Raw genomic sequence first — 22,410 nt, 5'->3', positions numbered from 1 at the left:
GTTCTACAATAGGCTTATCGATATCGAGCTCTCAGAGAGGTTATTAAAATCCTCGACGATCACCTCGGATGCGCTTTGTCGATATGAATAAGAGGTTGCATAAAGAGTCGGTGTTATAAGACTGGAAGATTATACCGCCGAAAAGATATGATTACTCTAGGTATAGATATAAATTCTTGAATAATTAAACTTTTTCATTTAATTTATTATTTAATCTTTTTCTTCGATCTTCGACCTTAAATCAAAGTTGTTTTTATAAGAATCTTACGTCTTTATAAAATATAAAATAAAGAATTTTTATCTTGATTTGTGATCTTTGATTTTTTTTCAGTCTTTATTTTTTTTTATTTTTCTGATTAAAAAATTCGATTTCATAATAGTCACGAATGAAACGATAAATCTGATCGTATCATGAGAAGGGAAGCAACTCGATGTTTGGTGGGGAGTCCTGGAAAGCGAGCGGTTAGTGGCGGTGAGGGGGTTGAAACTACCACCTTTCGTCAGCTGTCTTCCACGAAGCAGCCAGTACGCGTCGTGGCTCGGCCACGTGCTTTTCGTGCTTTTCATGCTACTCTACTTCATCGATGTCCTCTATTCTAAGAAAAATAATGTTCTAACTATTCATTAGATTAATTTATTTTATCGACTATACGTGTTATTTTATTCTTTTAACTAACTTCCTTAAAAAATACCGAATGTGATAATACTTATGTATTTAATATTCATCAAGTTATTTCAAAATGTTGTCTAAAAATAATCGGTGGACATTGGTCGAAGAAATTCGGTGGAATTCTTCTTTAATGTCTATGTTTATCATCGAAATTGATCAATCATCGTGACCACGTGCCTCCAAGAATCAATCGATGAACTTAGCGCTGATCTCCGCGGTGAGTTATTACGGAGAAACTTATTAATATTATTACATATATTATAATGTTGTTATGAGTCATTAAGATTGTTGAATGAAATTTACATATATATATTCATCTTATCTGTTTACTCTAATATAGTAAGTTTTATAATAAAATCGAGTATTATACAATACTTTCTATAATAAATCTTACTTATATCATAACTCATAATCGTAGTTTTGTGTATGTTAATAAACAAATATTATTAATAAACAAATGTTATAAACGTTGCAAGTGATGTTAAAAAAATCGTGCGACTCATGAAAGTCACTGTGTTAAACTTTCCATGTAAGATGAAGCTAATAACGATAATCTTTACGATTATCGCAATAATAAAATTGCAAATACAGTAATTAAACGAGAGAGACTAAAGAAGTTAAATACTATGGTTGCATAATTTTTATATAAAAAGATAATATCAAGATCGCACGACTAGATTTTTCTACGAGACATTCGAGTCACTCGATATCCCATGAGTATTTATCGATAAATTAAATGAGCCAGTTCTTATAAGAAACAAAATTCGATCGAGAATCCAATTCGTATAGATGGATTTCTATTATTCTTTTAGAGAAACTGTTGCCCCTCCTTTTCCAGAAAACGATACGATTGGTATCCACTTTTTTAATTAAAACGGAAAAATATATTTGTAAACTATGTCCAATTTCAACAGTGGAAAAGGCAATCGTTTTGATTTTCTCGAATTAAAGAAAAGTCAAAGTTAATCGTGTTAGATATATACAATGGAAAACTTGTTTCGTTTCATACGTTTTATTGGAAATTTTTTTCTTCTTCTTCTTCTTCCTCTTTTTCCTTTGCTTCTTCTTCCTTTTTTTCTTCTTTTTCCTCTTCTTCTTCTTTTTCATCTTTTTCTTCTTCGTCTTCATCTTCTCCTTTTATTGACGCCGCTATTTCGTGAGATCTCGTTACCGATCTCGAGCAAGGTTCGTCATGAGGTAATCAGTTCTCCATTGTGAAAAGTAGCCTTTGTACTCACACCCTGTGCAAAAGTATCGAAATTTTTAATATTACTATCGGCCATGTGGCAAAATTATTTCAAACGTTTTCACTACAAATATACAGACATATACAGCAGACATGTGCAAATAAATTTGCTTTTATATTTATATTTATCGTTTAATATTTATTTTATTAAAATTTCTTTTTTCCGCGAAAACGAAATTTAAAAAAAATATAATAGAAGAATCAAGATCTAAAAATAAATTTAAATTAAGGATTAAACTATCATATTGTGTATATGGAAATGCATAGAGCAAGAAAAAAAAATATCGAAAAAGCTATACATTAAGTACTTTACTGTAAGTCTTTATTCGAAGATCGTTGAGCATTCGGTTCGATAATACGACCACTCGACATTGAGTTTTAAAATTGTAAGGTGCTATTAAAAAGGTTGCAGGTTAACGAGAATTGCTGGTAATTTGTTTTTACATTACAGTAAACCACTTACGATATCGGTCAGCTCGTTGAAACTCGAGCACTTGGACAACGCTTCATGAGACTGAGAAACTTTTTTTTTCTTTCTAATGTAGAGTGAGAATAACACAGAACATGAATAAATCGAATAAATCGAATGACTCTGAAGTATTCATTAGAACATATCTATCTCTTTATTTATCTATAGAATCATTAATGATTAAGAAGGAAAAAGAATTTTCTCTTAGATGTAATTATATTAAATAATGATGTTTAAAGGATAAGAACAATTATGTTGGGAATTAATACATGAATAGAAAGATGGCTGTCCTTATACGAGAAAGAACATCGAATAGATCGAATTTACCCGCCAGCGTTAACCTTTCTCGTCGTTTTTTCGATGGATTGTTCGAAAAGTTGACGTGAATAATGTTGCTCGATTTTTTCTACTCATTCGTGGGAGTCAACGAAAGATAGAGAGAGAGAGAGAGAGAGAGAGAGAGAAATGGAAGAATGAGATGAAGGGTGTCACACGACGAAGTGGTTCTTATACGCACGTGTAATTGAATCGACTGTGGGACGAAGGTAAATTGAAAGTCTGACAACGCAAAGAAAACGCTCGAATTGCTTACGCTCTTTTCAAAGCACCGAAAGCAGAAGTTTCTCCCTTCTTCTTCTTCTTCTTTTTCTTTTTCTTCTATTTTCTTCTTCTCATTCTTATTCTTATTCTTCACGATACATCATCATTCAAACTTCGCAACTCCTGTTCTCTACAAACTTGATAACTTCGAGTTTCCTCTCGCTCAAAAAATTGTATTAACCGCTACTTCCTCTAACACTGAATTATTTAAATAAAATATATCTTTTTATACGAACGAATAATTACCTATTGATAAAATACTATTTATTCGAACGAATGTGGTATAGATAAAATCGAGAATTTAATCCGATTGGATCGTAATCGGGAAGCCTATAAAACATCACATTTTTTTAATGTTTCAACAAAAGTTTATATCTCATAAAGCTATATCCGAATGATTCGACGAAACTAAGAGCATTTTGTTGAAAAATTAACGTGAGAATATATCGCGTTTCGTTCGCTGACAATGGAAAAACATGAGAAGAGAAAGAGGAGGAGGAAAAGAAGAACTGCGGGTAAACGTGTAGCGAGAACTTGAACGTCAGCTAAAGAGGAAACGCCATAGGCTAAATCGATAAACACCAAAATGCTTTAGTTGAGTAGAAAAATGGTTCGCATTTCCGAGACATCCGTTCGGCCTAAGCTAGAAAAAGAGCGTAAAATGTTTCTTCGAACTTATAACCTGCGGGGAAGTATAAGTTAACACAGGATAAAGTTGTTCCTTTTTTAGAAAGATACATATAGCTATCTAAAAGATTGTTGCCTCGTTTTATTCGCGATATTCGCTCGTGTATCTTCCGACCATGCAGATTATTTCGGAGTAACCTCAAGAAAAGGCAAGATGTACGATGTTCTTATCGCGATATCGCGTATAAAATAAAAGTATATAAATGATTACGAGGTATGTAAAAAATATTCTTCTTACGATCAATCAATTGATTCTCTTCCGTACTTACCAAAGTCGATATGATACGTATATAAAAGAGAATGATAATGTAATAAGAAATTTATTAAGACTTCGTGTTGACAAAAGGATAAAAATTTATATAACGAATATACGAGACTGATCGTGAAACGTACAGCGACATTGACGTAATTCAAATACGAAAAAACGAGACTAACATGAATAATCGTTAATTTCTATCGTATATAAAAAAGAAAGTAAAGCTACAGTTTTAGAAACTACTTCCACTTCGACTGTTATTAGGCTGGCAATCTCTATCAATGATTTCAGGACTTGGTGAATCGTCGATGATTTCGATATTTCCAGACACCTGTTCGCAGTCCATCCTCGTGTTTTCCAAGTTCTCGTTTGGTATTTCCTCTATTTCTAATTGCTGCTGTTGCTGCTGTTCCTGTTGATTTTGATTTGGGTTATAATTTAGACGCTGTGGACTTCGATTTCGAGAGGATGATCGTTTTCTCGATCTGGCCTTGGAATTTTGTCCTCTGTGCTCTTGCCTAACTGGCGATCTTTTCCTTCTTGGAGACGACAAGCGTTCTTCGTCTTAAGAACGAAATAAAAAAATTTCTTTAAAATAATTAAAGAAATCGAACAAACGAAATAACCTGTTTACAATTCGAAGCTGACCTCGGGAATAAAATTTGTTCTTTGAATTTGTTGATTTCTCATAATTTTCGTTGGATACATCCGAATCAAAATCAGGTATTTTTTCTTGGGAATGATCGCTCGACGGCGATAAATCTTCGTGCACGATTTCGGACATCTTTCGTTTAGCAAATTGTTTACGTCGAACTGGTATTATCCAATCATCATTTTCTTCGACTCTTCCACCTCCTTTTCGTTTTTGCCTTCGCGTTAGTCCCGCTTTCTCCAATGGTTCCGAACATTTTCGATTATGAGTGCATTGACCATTTCGACTTGCAGCACCTTTGCGACGTGTTTGTTTTTTACCTTGTTTTCTATGAAATAGAATCAAGCGGTAATCTCGAGTTTTCGTAACTTCACAAAATATCTCAATTACCTATCAGAATTTTTAATACGTCGTGTCGGTCGTTCGGGTGATCCGTTTGGTAATTTTTCAGTTAAAGCATCAGTGGATTTCGAATCTTCGATTATAGATTGCTGAGCGGATATCGGATTTATGCTGAGTAAAATCTTATATCTTCCACTTCTGTGTCGAAGCAAACCAGCATTGACTGCATGTTTCAGAGCACGATGAACCTGTTAGAAGATTTCTGATAATAACAAAATATCCAATCTTTCTCTTCTTTCTATATTTTTCTTTTTTTCTTTTTACCTGCATCGTAAGATTCCTCGAAAATCCATTGGAATTTTGTCGAACGAAATCAAGGATATCTCGTACGGTAGAACCTTTTCTTTCTGAGAGACGCCCAACCGCATCGAGAACAACGGTCATTAACAACGGATTCGACGGTCGAACCATTCTTCTTTATTTTTCTCACTTTTCACAACGATTAATAACGAACACAATTTTACTTTATTGATATTTATCATTGAACAAGGTATTTACTGTCCTATATCTTATATCAAACTATAGTTCATACGGCATATTCAACAATTTTTCACGAGAAATGAAAGATTATAATGTTATTCGAAACTGTTCGAACCACGAATTTAAATAGAAATCTATCCCAAAAGTTATTACAACGTATACCGAACGAACATTTGTTGTTCCACGTTGCCTGGCATTTTCAAAATGAAGTTGCAGTCTACACGAGAACTACAACTTCAGATTCTTTTCGAATTTCTATCAAATTTATCTTAAATCAAATAAATAATATACCCATAAATTATAAATTACCGTTATTATCGTCCGCTTGAAATTTAAAATAGATCCAACGTCGAATTAAAATTCTAGTTGCAATTCTGCGAATTGTAATCGAAATCTTCATGCGTTTACTCGGATATCTGTTCCTCTGTTTACATTAAACTATATTACTCGAAGACCACCGTTGCATTTATATGCAAAATGCATTTATGTATATATACGTAGAAACAGCACACTAATTACGATTTGATCGTATAAATAAGTTTATCAAAGTAACCTCCTAACAAATCTCTAAGGAAAATAAAATGTCATTCGTAGAAACGCCAACTTCAGCGATTTTCCTCTCAGCACGGTACGAGCGTCAAGTCGAGCGTGGCGACCCTCAAAGTACACCCACTCCCACACGTTTGTATATTTTCTTTGCAAAGCGTTTGTTTACATGCGTGACAAGTATTGTATTTGCGAGCAAGCTACCTCGTTTGCTTCTCAACACTCCGGTTTGCGAGTAGTTTTCTACTCTCTCTTTCTCCCTCTTTCTCTCTCTCTCTCTCTCTCTCTCTATCTCTCTCTCTCTTTCTCAAACGATAGTTCATTTTCGACGAAGTCCTTCGTAAAGTATAAACGAGCGTGACGACCTGCTCTGTTTGTTCAATTAAATCTCTCTCCTAAGTAAATAAAATACTTTGCACGTTCACGCGTTGCTTGTACGCCTGTTCGAGAACGTAGACATAATTTGTTAAAGAAACAGTATCGTCGCATAGATCGTAATACGCTGTTTGTCCGGAAAATTGAATTTCCAGATAGCATGGCAAAATGACGCACGACGCACGCACACGCAAAGAATCTGTTCATTCGAACGTTCACAAAGAGACCTCGTTCGATTGCTCGTGTCCCGCAGGATACTAGTGTCATCAGCATGTCATTCATAGATTCGTTAATGAACTTACACAATCTCACGGAACTGCTCTGCTTTTTCTGTGTCGTTGTGTGCATCACGTTCCATCCAATTAATCGTAATCAGTCTCTAATATCGATAATCTCTCGAGTCGTTTCAATCTTTTGATAATTACTACAAAATATTCGTAAAGAGGTAAAAAAAAACGCTATATTTGCATAGCAATAAGTACGTGAAATGATCAACAAACAAAAATTTCTCGATACAAACAACAAAAATTAAGTATAGTAATATGTTGTAAGTTATAACAATGATATAGTGCATATCTATCTATCTACATTGTGAAACGATTTACAATTTAATTCTAGGGTAGCGAGAAGATGAACGATTAGGACTAATTGATGATCCGTTCAAGACATTGTCGTGGGAAGGTTCGGTCCCAGGACATCATGAAGCAACGAGTTTTACTCGCCTTTGCCAATCTTATTACTTCTTTCGCTTCTTTTCTGTGAGTTAAACACCGATAATTGGAATTGCATTATTCGATTCTCTATTCTTACTTCAAGTACCTAAGACGATTTATTTATTGTTTGAGCTCCAAACTCATTTATTTTAGTTATGAAATAATCGATAACGTTGATCAAATCATTCGTGCGTTTTCGTTTCGTGTTCATTTACGAAAATTAGACGAACTGCTTTGCAACTATATGTATATCAAAAATAGAAAAAAATCAGAGAACGAACTAAAAAAATAAATTATAGTGCAAATGATTAAAGATAAGAATAGAAATCGAAAATAAATATTTTTCTACTTAAAAACTGACGCATTGTTTCCTGATTACAAGCTATTATTATCTAATTATTTTGTCACGTCATTCTTCTTATTCGCCATCCAAGTGTATTGGTCTAATTTAATTATAGATATAACAATATCTTATAGAATGATGATACGCACCTTGTGTGTCAAATTTGCCAAGCATATAGATAGAAAATTCATATTCTCTTTGTAGAGTAACGACAGGTGCAAAAACGTCAACGAGGCATAGAACACAAAGTAACAATCATAGCAACATCAGTGAATTACTCGATAATCTTCTTCGTGGTTACGATAACAGCGTGAGACCAGATTTTGGTGGGCCACCAGCGACGGTCGAAGTTGACATCATGGTCCGTAGCATGGGTCCTATCTCTGAGGTCGACATGGTCGGTTTTATAATTACAAAATTAAAAGAACAAAATTTCCGTGGAAATACGCTTTTAAAACAGTTTCGATATAGTATTTTGTTTACAGACGTACTCGATGGATTGCTATTTTCGACAGTCATGGGTAGATAGACGTTTAGCATTTCAAGGTGGGAAGGAAACACTCGCTCTCAGCATATCGATGCTGGCAAGGATTTGGAAGCCCGACACGTACTTTTATAATGGCAAACAGAGCTACCTTCACACCATCACCAGCCCAAATAAGTTCGTCAGACTTTATCAGGACGGAAGAGTACTCTACAGTTCGCGGTGAGCAATCGATATTACCAATAGACTAAGATTTCCTTCATTTTTAATTAATCTTTTTGCGTATAGTTTTAAGGGGAGTGCAGAGAGAGAGAGAGAGAGAGAGAGAGACAGGTGACAATAAAAGACTTTCAGAAATATCTGTTTCTTTCTTTCTTATTCTTTTGTCACTCGTTGTTTGCAGTTGAAAAGATCTAACAAAGCTAGATGAATTTTTTCTCGATGTAGATTTTTTCAAGCAAAGTACTCCTTGCGAATCTCTTCGGAATATTCTCGTAGGAGTATCTCTTAGGTAGCGTAATATACATGACATGCCCCGGGCCGAGGGTAGCCCGAGAATCAAGGGTTAATTCTAGCGTGTACAATAGAGCCGATTCAGAAGACTAGGTCAAGAGAAAGGGAATGGTTTAACAAAGAGGAAACATACATCGTCCGTCCCTCGAATCCGTGGACTCTCTTTTCCCCGTATTTGTATTTGACTTATCCGCTGATTCCGCGTTGAAATAACGCTCCTGTGGCTGCTTCGAGCCAGGACCACTGAAAAATTCAAGGACTCTCTACCCTTCGAATATCAAATGCTGACGAGGTTAAATACCCGATCTTTATCGAGTTCGTAGATAGTCCAAAACGATTGCTGCTATATTTTCGTCTATTCTTTTTTTCTTTTTTTTTAGCATGCAAGTTTCTCTCAATGAATTTAAAATTCACAGTCGAAACGGGAAATAATATTTGACGAGCTCGGTCATATGGAAAAAAAAGTCTCTCTTTGAAAACACCTGCGTCGCATACGTTACGCTTGTTGAAGCACAGCCATCATCGCATTCACGGTCTGTGGCTATCACGTCCAGCGTACTATTTACTCCGCACTTTATTAGCCACTACTACTGCAACTCGACCTCGTCGATCGATCTAAATAACGAACAGCTCTTTCAGAGAAAATTCAATGAAATTCAGTTGGGATCGTAAAGAAAGTCGATCTTTCCGAAAATGTCACCGTTAATATTACTTACTATCTACCATCAAATGAGACGTTTCATCATGTGCAATACCTTCGCAAACATTTACAAAACTTCGTCGACTTTCCATTCATTCTTATTTGTGAAGGTTGCAATTTGAACCGTGACATCCTGGGCAATGGTGTAAATTGTGTAAATTTCATTTGAAATTGTACAAGTTTTCAATAAGGGAATATTCGAACTGTTACTTTTGACGATTCGAAAAGAAAATCTTTCGCAATACTGACGATGAAAAGAAGAACGTGCTTTTGTAAAGTCTCCAAAGAAGTAAAATGCGAAAATGTAGCAACATCGACATGGACAGATACGAAACAAAAGAGAAAGGACATAGTAGTTTGACTTAAAGGACATGTTGAACAGGTTGTAGGAAAACGTGTCCTCTCTTTTCTTCCTTGAATCCTTTCTTCCTCGTATCTCTCTACGTATGGGTTCACCACTGTAGCCGACAAGGGCCACGACAGTCTTGTCGAGGAACGTAGTTCACGACGGAAAGACAGTCGACCCCATTTTACGGCAATGCTCCCTCGAGCGCACTCGCGCGTCTCACTTTACGCGCCTTTTGATTTCTCGGACGTTTCCGAGATTTTCAAACGAGATATTTCCCGCCTTTATACACGACTATCTAAGCGTATAGTCTGAGATTGTTCGTAAGGCGTAAGAATATCTAACGTCATTGAAGACTTCGAGTCTAAAATTTATTTAAACAAACGATATTTCAAATATCGGTGAAGCGTGTAACTCGGTACTTATTTCTGATACGAAGCATCAAAATGCACATACAACATCGCTTTGCTCCTTCCAATCTTTCCGATCATGTGATTTAATGTTTCCTCCTCGCAACCAGAAGGATCGCGATGATTAAAACGTGATTACAAGCGCGTTTGTCATTTATCGTTTCGTCGTATCAATAGTTTTAACGGAATTCTCCGCATAACCATAGATTTCAATATTCCATGAATACGGAATAAATTATCGGCTCGCTTTCTTGGATAATGGTTAACACGAGCTCGAGCGAAAAAATCGCTCACTAAATTTAATTGTCAAGAGAGAGAAAGAGAGAGAGAGAGATCATTAAGCGATCATCGGAAAAATTAATATAGAACGGAGTCGAATCGATATGAAGTATGTTCATCTATAGAACTGCTAGATTTGTCGAGAAGAAAATCAGAAATTCAGCGAAATACATCCATTTTATCCGTTGGCACCACTCATTTTCCACGAAATAGACCTAAATGCGTTGCTATCTGTCAGGGATAATCTCTTGCGTCTTCCTGGATTTTCCAACCCTAGCATCTCTCAAGGCTACCCTTCCAAAATCCGTGATTTTAGATTCTGCCTACGTGGTACGTGGGAATGTTACAGGGATCATACAGGAATGGACGCGGTAGAATAATCTGGGACAGTGGACCCGAAGTAATTTTAGAATTTGATGGTATATCTATGTTAATCGAGTTCGTTATTTTCATGCAAACGAGACACCTTGCAAGACTCGCACACGTGCCAATCTTATAGTAAATAATAACGATGCGATATCAGATGCACTTGCTATCTCGTATCGAGGACTCTTGTTACTTCTTTATTTTACTTTCTGCTTTTACCAAGAGAAAAGATCGCATAAATGCAAAAGCAATTTAATTTACATCGTCAGATATGTATATATATATATATATATATATATATATATATATATATATAAACATGAAAATACGTAAATCATGAATTTTCTTTTGTAAATCAATTACTCGACCCCGTATGAAAAATCATAAATCATATAAACCATATTCCAAAAATATACAAGAAATGCGTCTAGGGCATGTACTAAAACTAGCATGTAAAATCGAATTCTCCGCTATTCGACATCGAGAGATAAGGATCGATCTCGATGAAATTCGGGAAGATACTTATATACATACATATATATATATATGTGTGTATATTTGTGTGTATATATATCTATATGTATGTATGCATTCGGGTTCGGTAAATCCATAGGATCTCTCTGCGACTCGGAATGTGTGTACACTTCACGCTCGAAGTGATTCATACCTTCTAACGTGGAATTGCCGTACCTTCTGACGTCGAAAATGTCGAATGAGAGAGAGAAAGAGAGAGAGAGAGGAGAGAAAAAGACATCAGTTTTCTCCGAGTGTACTCTTCAAGATCCACAAGCAATTTACGCTCCCTTTTCGCTCTACGTTTTTTCTTTTTTTTATCTCTGATGTTTTCTTGCGCGTGGGATCGTGCTTTGAAAAAAAAGAAAATACTTCCCTTGCTTTAGTCGAATCTTCTTAGTCGAATCGAAGAACACGATTGCCAATCTTCCCTTTTGCTATCACCTTCCCATCCTTTTTAAGATCTTGACTTCTTTCCTCCCTCGACGTTCTTTCGCAAATTCCCTCGCTAAACGATACCACGTGAGATCCGATTGTCGTACACATAATGGCCTGTCAAAAACTTCTCCGAAGAATCGGCAAGACTTTGAATCGACTCTTCCGTCCGTCTAACGTGAAGCGTCTAGAAGATACGAGAAAGAAACGGGGAAGAAATCTGTCGTTTGTACTACCTTGATGAGAACGGATATACGGAAAGACTTTGAAGGAGAAGGAGAAGGAGGAAGAGTAGAAGGAGAAGAAAAAGGAGAAAGAGGAGAAGGAGAAGAACGAATGAAAAATAATTCTATTTATCTTCTCTATTGTACGCTCTATATACGTATATACGATATTTTGTTTAAATCCGCTTAACGTAATCTCATTTGTTCGACACACGTAAATGAAATAAATAGAAAAAATATCGCTCTCCAGAGATTTGTGTTATATCCTTAAAAAACTAAAAGAAAAAAAAAGAAGAAAAAGGATATACTGATAAAATTAGTATTCACTAAAGATGAAGTGTACGAGGCGATATAGAAAGAGACGATATGCCAACCAGAGAAGCAACTTCAGTACGCCCGAAAGAGCTCGTCGGGCGCTTTTGATCTTTCAAAACGAGCTCCTCTTTTCACGAAAGAAACGTTTCCAGCTTCTGTCATGACAATTAAGTCGAACCTTCGCTTTTCTAATCGGCTCTTAATCTATCTCTGAATGCTCGTCAAGTGTCTCTCCTTCGACGACGAAAAAATTTGCCGACGAAATTTTATTTTACACATATCGTGAAAAAAAATCGAGTTCAGCGTAAATGAGAGTGTTCACGAATCCACTATTCTTCGCGCACAATGATAGAAAAGAGGGAAATAAGAGGAAAGAAATTAAGCGAGGCATGAATGGGCTAGCGAGCTTGGTGAGAAACACAAAGTAAGATAAAAAGGATGGGGTACGACAAAAGGGTGTGAATTAAAAGTAAAAAATGAAATATAACGCTAGGTATATACTTAAGATGTATGAAAGAGAAAGAAAGAAGGAACAATCGTGGGTCCTTGGCAAAATATCTTTTCTCCTTTACAGTTTTCACCCGCCGGCACTTTTTTTGCACCTGAAATAAAGCATTTTTGAACGGTTCATAGAGTGCAAGAAAAAAAAAACAGAGAGGAAGAGAAAAAGAAAAAAAGAAAGAGATAGAATCGTTTCCGTCGAAGGCTATTCTTCTCTCGTTAAACTAAACAACGTTAGAAAGATTCAGAGTACCAAGAAAGAATGAAGATTAGATAAGGAAGATAAAAATACGATACGCGTATCTCGTTTGGATATATTCGCGAGATATAGTGGACGTGATGTTACGGAAGAGGTCGTTACCGCGAAAGAGCGTACGAGATGAGAACGTTGCAAATTGCAAATCGAGAGATCGAACAAGCTCACGAGCGTGATGGATCCGATTAGTCACGGATCGTCTCTCTTTCGGCTCTAACTTACTTACCTCGCAAGAGTTAAACCATGCCAGTGCGATAACTTGATCAGTTTCGAATACAGATCTTCGTTATCTCCTTAACACCTCTAACTTTCACATTTCACGAACTGCGTTGCGTGTTCTATCCGAAATCCCAAAACTATAATTGCAATTACATAGTTGCAACGATTCAACGATACTCCGTAATCGATAGAAACGTTTTCTCTTGTTTGCAGACTCACGATCAAAGCTGGATGTCCGATGAACCTCGAAGACTTTCCCATGGATACACAAAGATGTCCCTTGAAATTTGGTAGTTGTAAGTTCGAATTCTTTTACAAGATTAAACCATCGATTGTTACGATTTAATGCTTTCCCCCATTACCCCGTTCCCTCGTTGAAAATTCAGCATCGCGAACTCATTATTCTTGGCAACCGATTAAGAATTTAATTAATTAGCATTCCATAATAGAATATGTATATAGACATGCAATGCATTTCCCGTGCGAGCGCTTCTCGCACGTGGGATGCTTGAAAAACTACGAAGAAATATCGTCTCTCTTTCGCGCCTTTTTTTTGCGAAAAACTAATGAGAAAGAGGATGAGAGGAAAAAGGAAAAAAAAAAGAAAGAACGAAAGAGAGCTTACTTCTCCGGTGGACTCGTTTATAATCTCCTCGTAAGAAGATCCCGATGCTAGCTTTTCTCGAGTAAGGTAAGAAGAGCCAGATTTATTCGTCCCCGGAGCAGCTCTAAAAGAAAAAAGAGAAGATCTAAATCAAAATTCGAGTCCTTCCACGAGAAGGAAAGTGATCGATCAATCTCGTATACTCTCTTTTCTCTAATGTCGAACTTTTTTCTTTTTTTAACATCTCTCTCTCTCTCTCTCTCTCTCTCTTTCTCTCTCTTTAGTTGGATACACGACTCGCGACGTCATCTACAAATGGAACAGCGCGAGACAAGTCGCCATAGCAGAGGACATGAAGCTTTCCCAATTCGATTTAGTCGCAAATCCTACTGCGAATCACTCTACGACTCCACCCTTGTCTCATGGTGAGTAGAAAATCCGATCGACGTGATCGAATCTACCTGCGTGTATTTGTAGAACGATTAGGAAACTCGAGGAAAGTCCTTGTCGAGGGAGAATTTGCGAGAGAGAAAATCATTGATGGTACTTTCTTCTTCTCTCCTTCTCCTTCTTACTTATGAAGAACTTCACGACGGAAATACTTGATGAAAACAACCTCGATTAAAACGCTAGGCAAGAGAGAGAGAGAGAGAGAGACAGAGAGAAAAAGAGCAAAGAGGAGACACGTGACCTTTTCTTCCGTAACATTCCCTTTTCTTCTCTAATATCCGGCACCCGTAAAGACTCCATCTAGAACTTTTCTTCTCTTTGGATAGCTAGTAAGCAAGCAGATGACGATAGAGGTAATTGAGTAATCTCCTTTTCCCTTCCTCTCTTTCTCTTTCTCTTCCTCCTCTCATTTCCCTTCTTTCTTCTACTTCATTAAAGATCGTCGTTCTTCTTACATTTCCTATGAGATTCACGTGTCGATCGAGATATCAACATTGATTTTCTTCCTTGTTTAGCTTCAATGTTTATCTATTTTCTACCAGCAAACTCTCGTCGTATCTTGTCAAGTGTATGATTATCGCGTTCACGCGAGAAAAGTAAACTGTTTATTGATAATTAATATAATTCATTGATAATTAATACAGCTCGAATTAAATGTTTCTAATTGATTCAAAATTGATTGAATACATTAATTATATGTATATATCTATGCCCGTGACGCGAATCGTATCGGCTAGATAAGAATTATAACCATTTTCGTCAGAGAGATTCATCGAGAAGATATACGAACTATGTATGCGAGATATGTACTTTGCAAACAAACTCGTCGTGCCGAGAATCGCACAATGCGACTCCTCCTTCGTTGTCCACATTTCCCTCGAAATGGCGGTTCGATGTCTAGTGTATTGTATCGTAGTATCGTCGGCAACTTGCCAATGCGACATCGGACACGAAATATTAGAATGTATTTAACGATTTGTATTTGATTTTAGCGGAATACTCGATGCTTTTGGTATCTTTCCACCTGCAGAGACACATGGGTAACTTTTTAATACAAGTTTATGGTCCTTGCATTCTTCTGGTAGTACTCTCTTGGGTCTCCTTTTGGTTGAACAGAGAAGCTACCGCTGATCGAGTGTCCCTTGGTACGATATCGTTCTTAGTAGAGTATCTTCAATTCTCTAAACGTGATTTTCGAACAGAAACATTTTTTTTCTCCGCAGGTATCACGACTGTGCTGACGATGACCTTTTTAGGATTGGAAGCTAGAACGGATTTACCAAAAGTACCCTATCCCACTGCCTTGGATTTTTTCGTCTTTCTTTCCTTCGCCTTCATCTTTGCCACGATCATTCAATTCGCTGTAGTACACTATTTCACTAAATATGGATCGGGCGAGTGTTATTTCAGTTCTGATCTAAGCGACACCGAAAGCAGTTCCAGCGAAAACGAGGAAATCTCGCGATCACCGTCCAAGCGCGAAACGGTACATCGTTCTTTTTTTCCATTTATATTAACGGAATAAAAAGGTAGTTCATTCTCGTGGTATAATGGATAATATTTTTACGTGCTCGATTTTAACAAAAAGTAACGTTAATAAATATAATTCATTACGATCACATGTAATGTCCATATAAAAGACTCGTGCGATGTATTATTTATCGATTTGAAAACATAGAAATACCTCTCTGTCTCTCGGGAGACGACACGATCACAAAGATGTTTCTGAAAGCATAGAGAAAATAAAAAAAAAAGAAATAAGGAAAAAAGGAAATAACTGGACGGATTTTATGAAAATCTCGAGGCACCCGTTCTCGTTATTTGGCAAAGTTTCACATTCATATATCGGAGCCAGCCTAATTTTAGTTTCACTCGTAAAAGCTACGATTGAAATTGCTCTTTTGCTAAAACCGTGAAACGCTTCGGACAATGGCAACGAATATCGAGCCATTAATGAGAATGAATATTTTGTCAGATTAACAAAGAATCAATTCGAATCGAAAAAAATTATTAAAAAAATAACTAATTGATTTCGAATTATTGGTATTGTTTATTTTAGAGTCGCCGAAAGAATTCTGGTAATTCGATTCCCGGAAGTAGTCGAAATTTCACGGTGAACGGTGATGGTTTCATCGAGGTGATACCTTTGTCTGCCATTCCTGATCGGGAACGAAATATCAGTCATTGGCAATTACCCTGCGTTTCTTGTTCTCCATCAGTGAGCCATCCTCGTCGAGGGAATCTTCATCAAACGATTCCAACTTTGACGCCGATTTCACAGCCTCAGCATCAGCCTCAATCTCAGATTCAGACTCAAACTCAGCCTCAGCCTCAGCCTCAGCCTCAGCCTCAGCCTCAGCCTCAGCCTCAGCCTCAGCCTCAGCCTCAGCCTCAGCCTCAGCCTCAGCCTCAGTCTCAGTCTCAGCATCAGCCTAAACTTCAATCTCAGTCACAAGCACAATCAGAGCTTACAAAATCTCCTTCGCCCCAAAGAGTCGATTCTCCGAGCAAAAGAATTGCACCGAGAAAAAGACGAAGACGGACACCGAGATATAACTCGGTTTCAAAGATCGATCGTGCCAGTCGCGTCGTCTTTCCTCTCTTTTTTCTTGCAATAAATCTCTTCTACTGGTACGCTTATCTCTCTAGAAGCGAGCGTATCAATTATTATAATTCGAATCCCAACGGCGCGTGATAAGAAGAGAAGGAGCGTACATTCGCTCCAATTTTCAATTGCTATCGATCTCACAAAAGATATGTAAGAGAGAATCGAATAGTAGAATCTCTTGGAAAAACGATAACGTTTTAGAATCAAATGCTTTACCGAAAAGTGTTCCTCTTACGAATATTTATATGTAAATACGCATAATCCGTAAATGTGAGTTATAAATCCTACTTGCACGTTCTCCTTTTTTTGTTCAATACAAGAGCTAATCGGAGCTAACCTGAGCTTTTTGACCTCGATATCGTCTAATCGTTGTCTCAAGTATTCCGTTTGAAAATAAATGATTGTATATATACATATATTTTTTTTCAAACTTGACCTCAAACATAAGAACCTTCAACACCAAGAAACGTGAATGCAATTCGATTAGAAGAAAACTCGCACAAAATTTTTATTATCGTATATCTTTTTTATGTTATTATAAAATTATTTACCGTTATAGATTGAATTATCAATCGAGCAAAGAACTGATTCTATATTATTAAGAGCTCGCTAAAAAATAATATTACTTTAATAATATTGCGGGCAAATATACATTAGCTTCTTTTATATTCGCAATAGCAACAGGTGACCTATTTATTTTCTTATCTATAATAGGTACATGTAATGAGGTTTCGAAAGAGCTCATAAACCTCGGCGTCCACTGTTAAAAGCCACAACAAACTTTCTTGACATGTTTGCAATGCTATTAGGATTATTTTCGCAACAGAGAATTTTCTGTCGAGCTTAAGATCTTCGAACTAATGCGGCTAGCGTTTGTCTTGTACGGAAGATGTATATACGTGTCGTTCGTTTATTATAGTCTAGACATCTATGCTGAAGTATTACGTTAAATATTAAATAACCGATATCCTTGTGTTCTCATTTCTTCGTAATACGATATATGTACAGTGGTACTTTATAGTTAAACGTTACATAAAATATTAGAAAAACAATAACAAAGTATAATGAATTAGTTTTTATCATGCATAAATTGGAGTATTAAGAAAATTAATACACAAAGATATTAATTTATTTTATTTAGATATGTGTGATTTTGAAATTCTATATCAATTCTCTAAACATTCTAATTTATCAAGATGCTTGTACAGACTACTCGTACATACACATCATTAAGACTTTATATATCAGAAAAATATATAAACTCAAACATACACATCATTAACATTTTATACATTGGAAAAATAAGATCTTATTTTGCAATAAAAATATTGTTTTCGTCTGTGCGTTATCAGATAAATTGTTAATTCTTAACTAATATTGACATCAAGTTCCTTTACTGCTATTATGATATAATTTCGCTAATAAAGCGATAAGAAAAATCAGTTACAAGAAAAAATCGATGCATGATGGAATTATACTTAAAGATTTTAACAAAATAAAGATCTCTATTCATGATTGCAATACATAAAAAATGAAATCTATCCATAAATTATGTTAATAATGTTAACTATTTTTAATTCAAAACTTATTTTCAATTATTTGATAAAATATGGAACACATCTCCTAATTGGTCGGTATAGTAATCGGGTATCACGAGGTCATCTTGTTTTTGGCCTGATATTATAGATTCTATATCGGACTTTGTGGTCACCCCTGATAATACAAGTAATGTTTTGAATCCACAACGTTTTCCCAGAAGAATATCGGTCTTAAGGCTGAAATAATTACTTTATGTACAATAATTCTTGAATCAAATTAATTCAATATTTTTTAATATTTACTTATCCCCAATCATTAATGTCCTTTCAGGATTTAAGTTATATTTGTTAATAATATATTGACTTAGGAATGTTTCTGGTTTCCCAACCATTATGGCGGATCTATTGCTAGCTACTTCAAGAGCTCTTATAAAGCAACCACTACCTGAATGAAAGTAATAATAATATAATACTTCGTTTATTTTGCATATAAAGAAATTAATAAAATATGTATATTATAATATTACCTGGGTATTTATTTGTATTTGGAGAAGGTCTATCTGTATCACAATTCGTTCCAATGAAATAAACAGTAGGATCTGCTAAGTAAGTAGTGGCTTTCAACAGTTTTGGATAACTAAAGTATTTATCGAAACCTATAATTACAGCACCTACATCTGGTTGTGGTTCAAATTCCTTTACTAAATCCAATTCATCTCCTTCCATAAGATCAGGCTATATACAATATGATATGTATATTGTATTATATTTCAGCAAAGTATGAAATCAACTGTCATATCTAATGTTTATAAAAACTTACTCCGATACCACAATGCTTGATGCCTACATCTTCTAATTCCTTACCAATTGCGTTACTTCCAATTACATAAGCTGTTTTCTTGAACTGTTTTTCTTTAAGATATGCTGCTGCTAAAAATGATGTACATACTATTTCATCCTAAAAAGAAAAATTTCACATAAATATAAATATATAAAAATTTCACATAAACATAAATATAAATATATAATAAAATGATAAGAACAAAGAGTATAAAGTGTTTAAGTAATAAGCAAAAATTGTTAACGATAAATAAATACAATAAATACAATAAAATAAATGATAATAATAATAAAATAAATAGCAAAAAATGTTTGTTAAAGATACTCACTTTATCTGCTTTATAGCCAAGTCCTTTGCATTTTTCTACAAATTCAGGTCTCGTTCTCGTGTTATTATTTGTTACATAAAAAAATTTTTTCTTTAATTCCGTAAGTTTATTCACAGTATCGGGTGATCCTTTTATCACTTCATTTTCTTTCCATAAGACACCTTGACACATCGTTTATAATTTTAATATCAGTAAAAAAACAATCGATTAATTTTAATATTATATAAACATCGTAAGTTTTTTACATTTATCTGTACATATATGACTTACCATCACAGTCCGATAAAACAACATCAATGGAATTTAGCAAGCTTTCAAATGTATCTTTGGATATCGATGTCAATTGTTTTGTCGACATTATGAATACACCTATATTTTGATATTTAGATGGAATGAAATTGATTTCTATTGCGTAGATTCATATGACTTTTATAAGAAAATTTTTACTAGAGTAAACTGAAATATTAAATCCTAATAGCTAGCACTACATTGCTCGACTGCATGGCGAGCATTAGCAAAATAGCCTTGACTGTGCAACGTTATGTAATCATGATATATATATTAACATTGAATACATTCCATTGAAAAGCAGTTATTTGCATATAACGTGTAATAACTATATCATACTATATATCAACGAAATAATAGACTCTTAACTATCGTATCCGTACTCGTTATAGATGGCACTTTATTCTTAACTTACATAATGTTCTGATTGATTATAACTCTACATAGTTTTGATTTTTATTGTTCATTAAAACTGATAAACTTCAAAAATTTCTCGTAATAATAAAAAATTAGTATAAATATATAAAAAATTATACCGTGTTTAATTTGTAACAGAGTACTGGTTGAATGTTTTAATATTTTTAACATTATAACTTTATCTATTTTCTTTCAAAGAAAAAAAAATTCTTTTCTTAAAGACTAGGTTAGATGATCTATTTTTAAACTGATTACATGATACTAACAAATATATATATATAAATTTTTTTTAACTTTAAATAATCATTCCATTTAACATTTTTTTTTGGTAGAAAAAATGATGTTTATATTATAAATGTTTTATATCAAAAATTAAAGTATGTTGACAAATTATATTTAAATTTTAGCAGTTTCTAAATTAATATTTTTTTTTTTGATTTAGATGTAAATAATTCTATATAATATAAAAGATCTCCTAATGCATCAATATAGTAGTCAGGAACAAGTTCTTTTTGTTCTGGTTTATTTGATTGTTTCCACTGTTCTACTTGTTGTAAATTGGTAACTCCTGTTAAGACAAGCAATGTTTTAAAACCATATCTAGTACCAAGCAAAATATCAGTATTACATCTGTCGCCTATCATAAGAGTTCTTGCAGGATTTACATTATATCTCTCCTTTAAAATATTAGCTATATAAGGTTCAGGTTTGCCCATTATAAGAGCTTTTCTTTCTGTACAACTTTCTATACAACGAATTAAGCTTCCTGTACCTTTAATAACAATATAAATGTTTACTTTTAAATATTATTCATAATTAATATTTAAATATATAAACAAAAATGTAATCTTCACCAGGTATAACAATGCTTTGTGCAAGTTGAAATCTTTCATCAGTATTTGTTCCAATAAAATGTACATTTGGATCATTTAAATATGTTACTGCTTTAACCATTTTTGGATAACTAAAATGTTCATCAAATCCTACAATTACAGCTCCAACTTCAGGATCCTTATTAAATACTGTATATGAACATGATATATCTGGATTAATAACATCTGGTCCTACTCCGTAATGTGAAATACCAACTTTTTCTAATTCTTTCGTTATTGCTGCAAAAGAGCATTTGAAAAAAATACCATATAAAACTTGCTAAATTTATATTTAAATAAAAGACTGCAAAAATTAGATTAATGAACTATATATATATATATATTTTTTTTACTATATAATATATATATATACATACAAAGTTTATTAATTTATAATATATCTTACCTTCAGAGCCAATGACATAAGCTTTCTTAGAAAAACCTAACTTATGTAGATATTTAGCAGAAAGATTTGCAGTACATAAAATATTATCTTTTGAAACTTCAAATTCCAATATTTTACATTTATCCATAAACTCTTCTAATGTTTTTGTACTATTATTGGTAATATAAAAGACTCTATTCCCCAAAGCATGGAGCTTACTTATTACAGTGGATGCATTTTTCAAAGGTGTCATATGCATCCATAAAACACCTACAATATTTATATATATGTAATTATACATATAGAATTCAATTATATTCAAATTCACTTACCATCACAATCTGTGAGAACAGTGTCAAAAGAATTGAAGAATTTAATAATCTCCTCCTCTTTTAATGTTTTAAAATTCACAGCTGCCATTTTATCTGAAAGAAAATTCAGTAATTAAAATAATATAAAGAAATAAAGTACGTTTAATCTTTCTCTACGATTAATATAATTTATCAATGTTACCAATTACAGTAAATAATGCAATAACTGATAAAATGCAATACTGGAAATAAATTGAACGAATATTATTATTAAAATAAAATTTCCGAATATAAAACAACTGTTATTTGAACTTAAGTTTTATGTACAATAAATCTTAAATACTACGTATGTATATATTTCTAGAGAAAAATTTTGTATAGGTTAAATATTAAGAAGATCCTTTTTTTTTTTTTTTTTACTTACCATACATTAACTGACATTTTATTTTATGTTCTTATCTTTTTTCTTCCATATGGATAAATATTTAACAAATTTGTTTTTTTATTAGATTGTATCAATATTTTAATTCCTAATCTTTATTTATCTTAATCTTTCTTTATTTTAATATAAATAAACATTTTTTGCTTCTAACCAAAATCTTTTGGAGATAAGCTATCTTAAAATGAGCTTATAAACGGTTTTATTAAATATTATCAAATGTAATATAGAATGAACAATAAAAGAAACGGTTGATTCACTTGCAAAACGAACGAAAATATTAATTTCAACGGACGAACATTTAAACTCAGTTCTTGAAAATTTTTTTT

At 34.0% G+C, this 22,410-nt stretch overlaps 4 protein-coding genes across 17 annotated transcripts; 1 reads left to right on the top strand and 3 right to left on the bottom strand.

Annotated features, from left to right (window-relative positions):
* Positions 1-518: 518 nt before the first annotated feature.
* LOC127068569 (gamma-aminobutyric acid receptor alpha-like) lies at positions 519-17,072 on the top strand. 11 transcript variants are annotated; one of them, XM_051004916.1, is made up of 10 exons: positions 519-887; positions 7,002-7,141; positions 7,644-7,836; positions 7,925-8,145; positions 13,214-13,296; positions 13,889-14,029; positions 15,047-15,199; positions 15,278-15,540; positions 16,114-16,444; positions 16,481-17,072. In XM_051004916.1, exons 2-10 carry the CDS (start codon positions 7,035-7,037, stop codon positions 16,747-16,749), a joined length of 1,761 nt encoding a protein of 586 aa, XP_050860873.1. In that variant the 5' UTR covers positions 519-887; positions 7,002-7,034; the 3' UTR covers positions 16,750-17,072. The 11 variants fall into 11 exon arrangements, with proteins under 11 accessions (XP_050860873.1, XP_050860867.1, XP_050860856.1 ...); XM_051004910.1 differs by having other exon boundaries at positions 16,114-16,450; XM_051004899.1 differs by adding an exon at positions 6,057-6,143 and having other exon boundaries at positions 16,114-17,072.
* Positions 3,977-7,007, bottom strand: LOC127068646 (uncharacterized). 2 transcript variants are annotated; one of them, XM_051005061.1, is made up of 5 exons: positions 5,772-7,007; positions 5,247-5,411; positions 4,971-5,170; positions 4,577-4,908; positions 3,977-4,492 (listed from the first exon to the last, which is right to left on the bottom strand). In XM_051005061.1, the coding sequence occupies exons 2-5, from the start codon at positions 5,391-5,393 to the stop codon at positions 4,161-4,163; spliced, it is 1,011 nt and encodes a 336-aa protein (XP_050861018.1). In that variant the 5' UTR covers positions 5,394-5,411; positions 5,772-7,007; the 3' UTR covers positions 3,977-4,160. The 2 variants fall into 2 exon arrangements, with proteins under 2 accessions (XP_050861018.1, XP_050861009.1); XM_051005052.1 differs by having other exon boundaries at positions 5,247-7,007.
* Positions 17,073-17,779: 707 nt separating the features above from the next.
* LOC127068694 (glycerol-3-phosphate phosphatase-like) lies at positions 17,780-19,783 on the bottom strand. Its single transcript, XM_051005083.1, has 6 exons — positions 19,640-19,783; positions 19,370-19,530; positions 19,021-19,158; positions 18,728-18,935; positions 18,504-18,645; positions 17,780-18,437 (listed from the first exon to the last, which is right to left on the bottom strand). The coding sequence occupies exons 1-6, from the start codon at positions 19,725-19,727 to the stop codon at positions 18,254-18,256; spliced, it is 921 nt and encodes a 306-aa protein (XP_050861040.1). The 5' UTR covers positions 19,728-19,783; the 3' UTR covers positions 17,780-18,253.
* On the bottom strand, positions 19,693-22,204 carry LOC127068652 (glycerol-3-phosphate phosphatase-like). Of its 3 annotated transcripts, none has more exons than XM_051005074.1 (5): positions 22,067-22,204; positions 21,664-21,756; positions 21,353-21,601; positions 20,929-21,186; positions 19,693-20,846 (listed from the first exon to the last, which is right to left on the bottom strand). In XM_051005074.1, exons 1-5 carry the CDS (start codon positions 22,071-22,073, stop codon positions 20,488-20,490), a joined length of 966 nt encoding a protein of 321 aa, XP_050861031.1. In that variant the 5' UTR covers positions 22,074-22,204; the 3' UTR covers positions 19,693-20,487. The 3 variants fall into 3 exon arrangements, with proteins under 3 accessions (XP_050861031.1, XP_050861037.1, XP_050861038.1); XM_051005080.1 differs by lacking the exon at positions 22,067-22,204 and adding an exon at positions 21,845-22,034; XM_051005081.1 differs by lacking the exon at positions 22,067-22,204 and adding an exon at positions 21,852-22,034.
* Positions 22,205-22,410: the final 206 nt, after the last annotated feature.

Source organism: Vespula vulgaris, chromosome 1 (genome assembly GCF_905475345.1).
Source record: "Vespula vulgaris chromosome 1, iyVesVulg1.1, whole genome shotgun sequence".
In the NCBI taxonomy this organism is placed as follows: domain Eukaryota; kingdom Metazoa; phylum Arthropoda; class Insecta; order Hymenoptera; family Vespidae; genus Vespula; species Vespula vulgaris.
This window is presented reverse-complemented; position numbering and strand designations above follow the sequence as displayed.

Bases quoted from the DNA above. Each gene is read 5' to 3' on its own strand.
- LOC127068646 (XM_051005052.1), bottom strand. From the start codon at position 5,393: ATGGTTCGACCGTCGAATCCGTTGTTAATGACCGTTGTTCTCGATGCG. The intron at 5,171-5,246 runs GTAAAAAGAAAA...ATCTTCTAACAG, and splicing joins CGAGGAATCTTACGATGCAG to GTTCATCGTGCTCTGAAACA. The intron at 4,909-4,970 runs GTAATTGAGATA...TCTATTTCATAG, and splicing joins CGTATTAAAAATTCTGATAG to AAAACAAGGTAAAAAACAAA.
- LOC127068569 (XM_051004899.1), top strand. From the start codon at position 7,035: ATGATCCGTTCAAGACATTGTCGTGGGAAGGTTCGGTCCCAGGACATC. The intron at 7,837-7,924 runs GTCGGTTTTATA...TTTTGTTTACAG, and splicing joins CTATCTCTGAGGTCGACATG to ACGTACTCGATGGATTGCTA. The intron at 15,200-15,277 runs GTACGATATCGT...TTTTCTCCGCAG, and splicing joins CGCTGATCGAGTGTCCCTTG to GTATCACGACTGTGCTGACG.
- LOC127068694 (XM_051005083.1), bottom strand. From the start codon at position 19,727: ATGTCGACAAAACAATTGACATCGATATCCAAAGATACATTTGAAAGC. The intron at 19,531-19,639 runs GTAAGTCATATA...CGATGTGTCAAG, and splicing joins TGTTTTATCGGACTGTGATG to GTGTCTTATGGAAAGAAAAT. The intron at 18,936-19,020 runs GTAAGTTTTTAT...TATTGTATATAG, and splicing joins TCAAGCATTGTGGTATCGGA to CCTGATCTTATGGAAGGAGA.
- LOC127068652 (XM_051005074.1), bottom strand. The intron at 21,602-21,663 runs GTAAGTGAATTT...TAAATATTGTAG, and splicing joins TGTTCTCACAGATTGTGATG to GTGTTTTATGGATGCATATG. The intron at 21,187-21,352 runs GTAAGATATATT...GCTCTTTTGCAG, and splicing joins TTATGTCATTGGCTCTGAAG to CAATAACGAAAGAATTAGAA.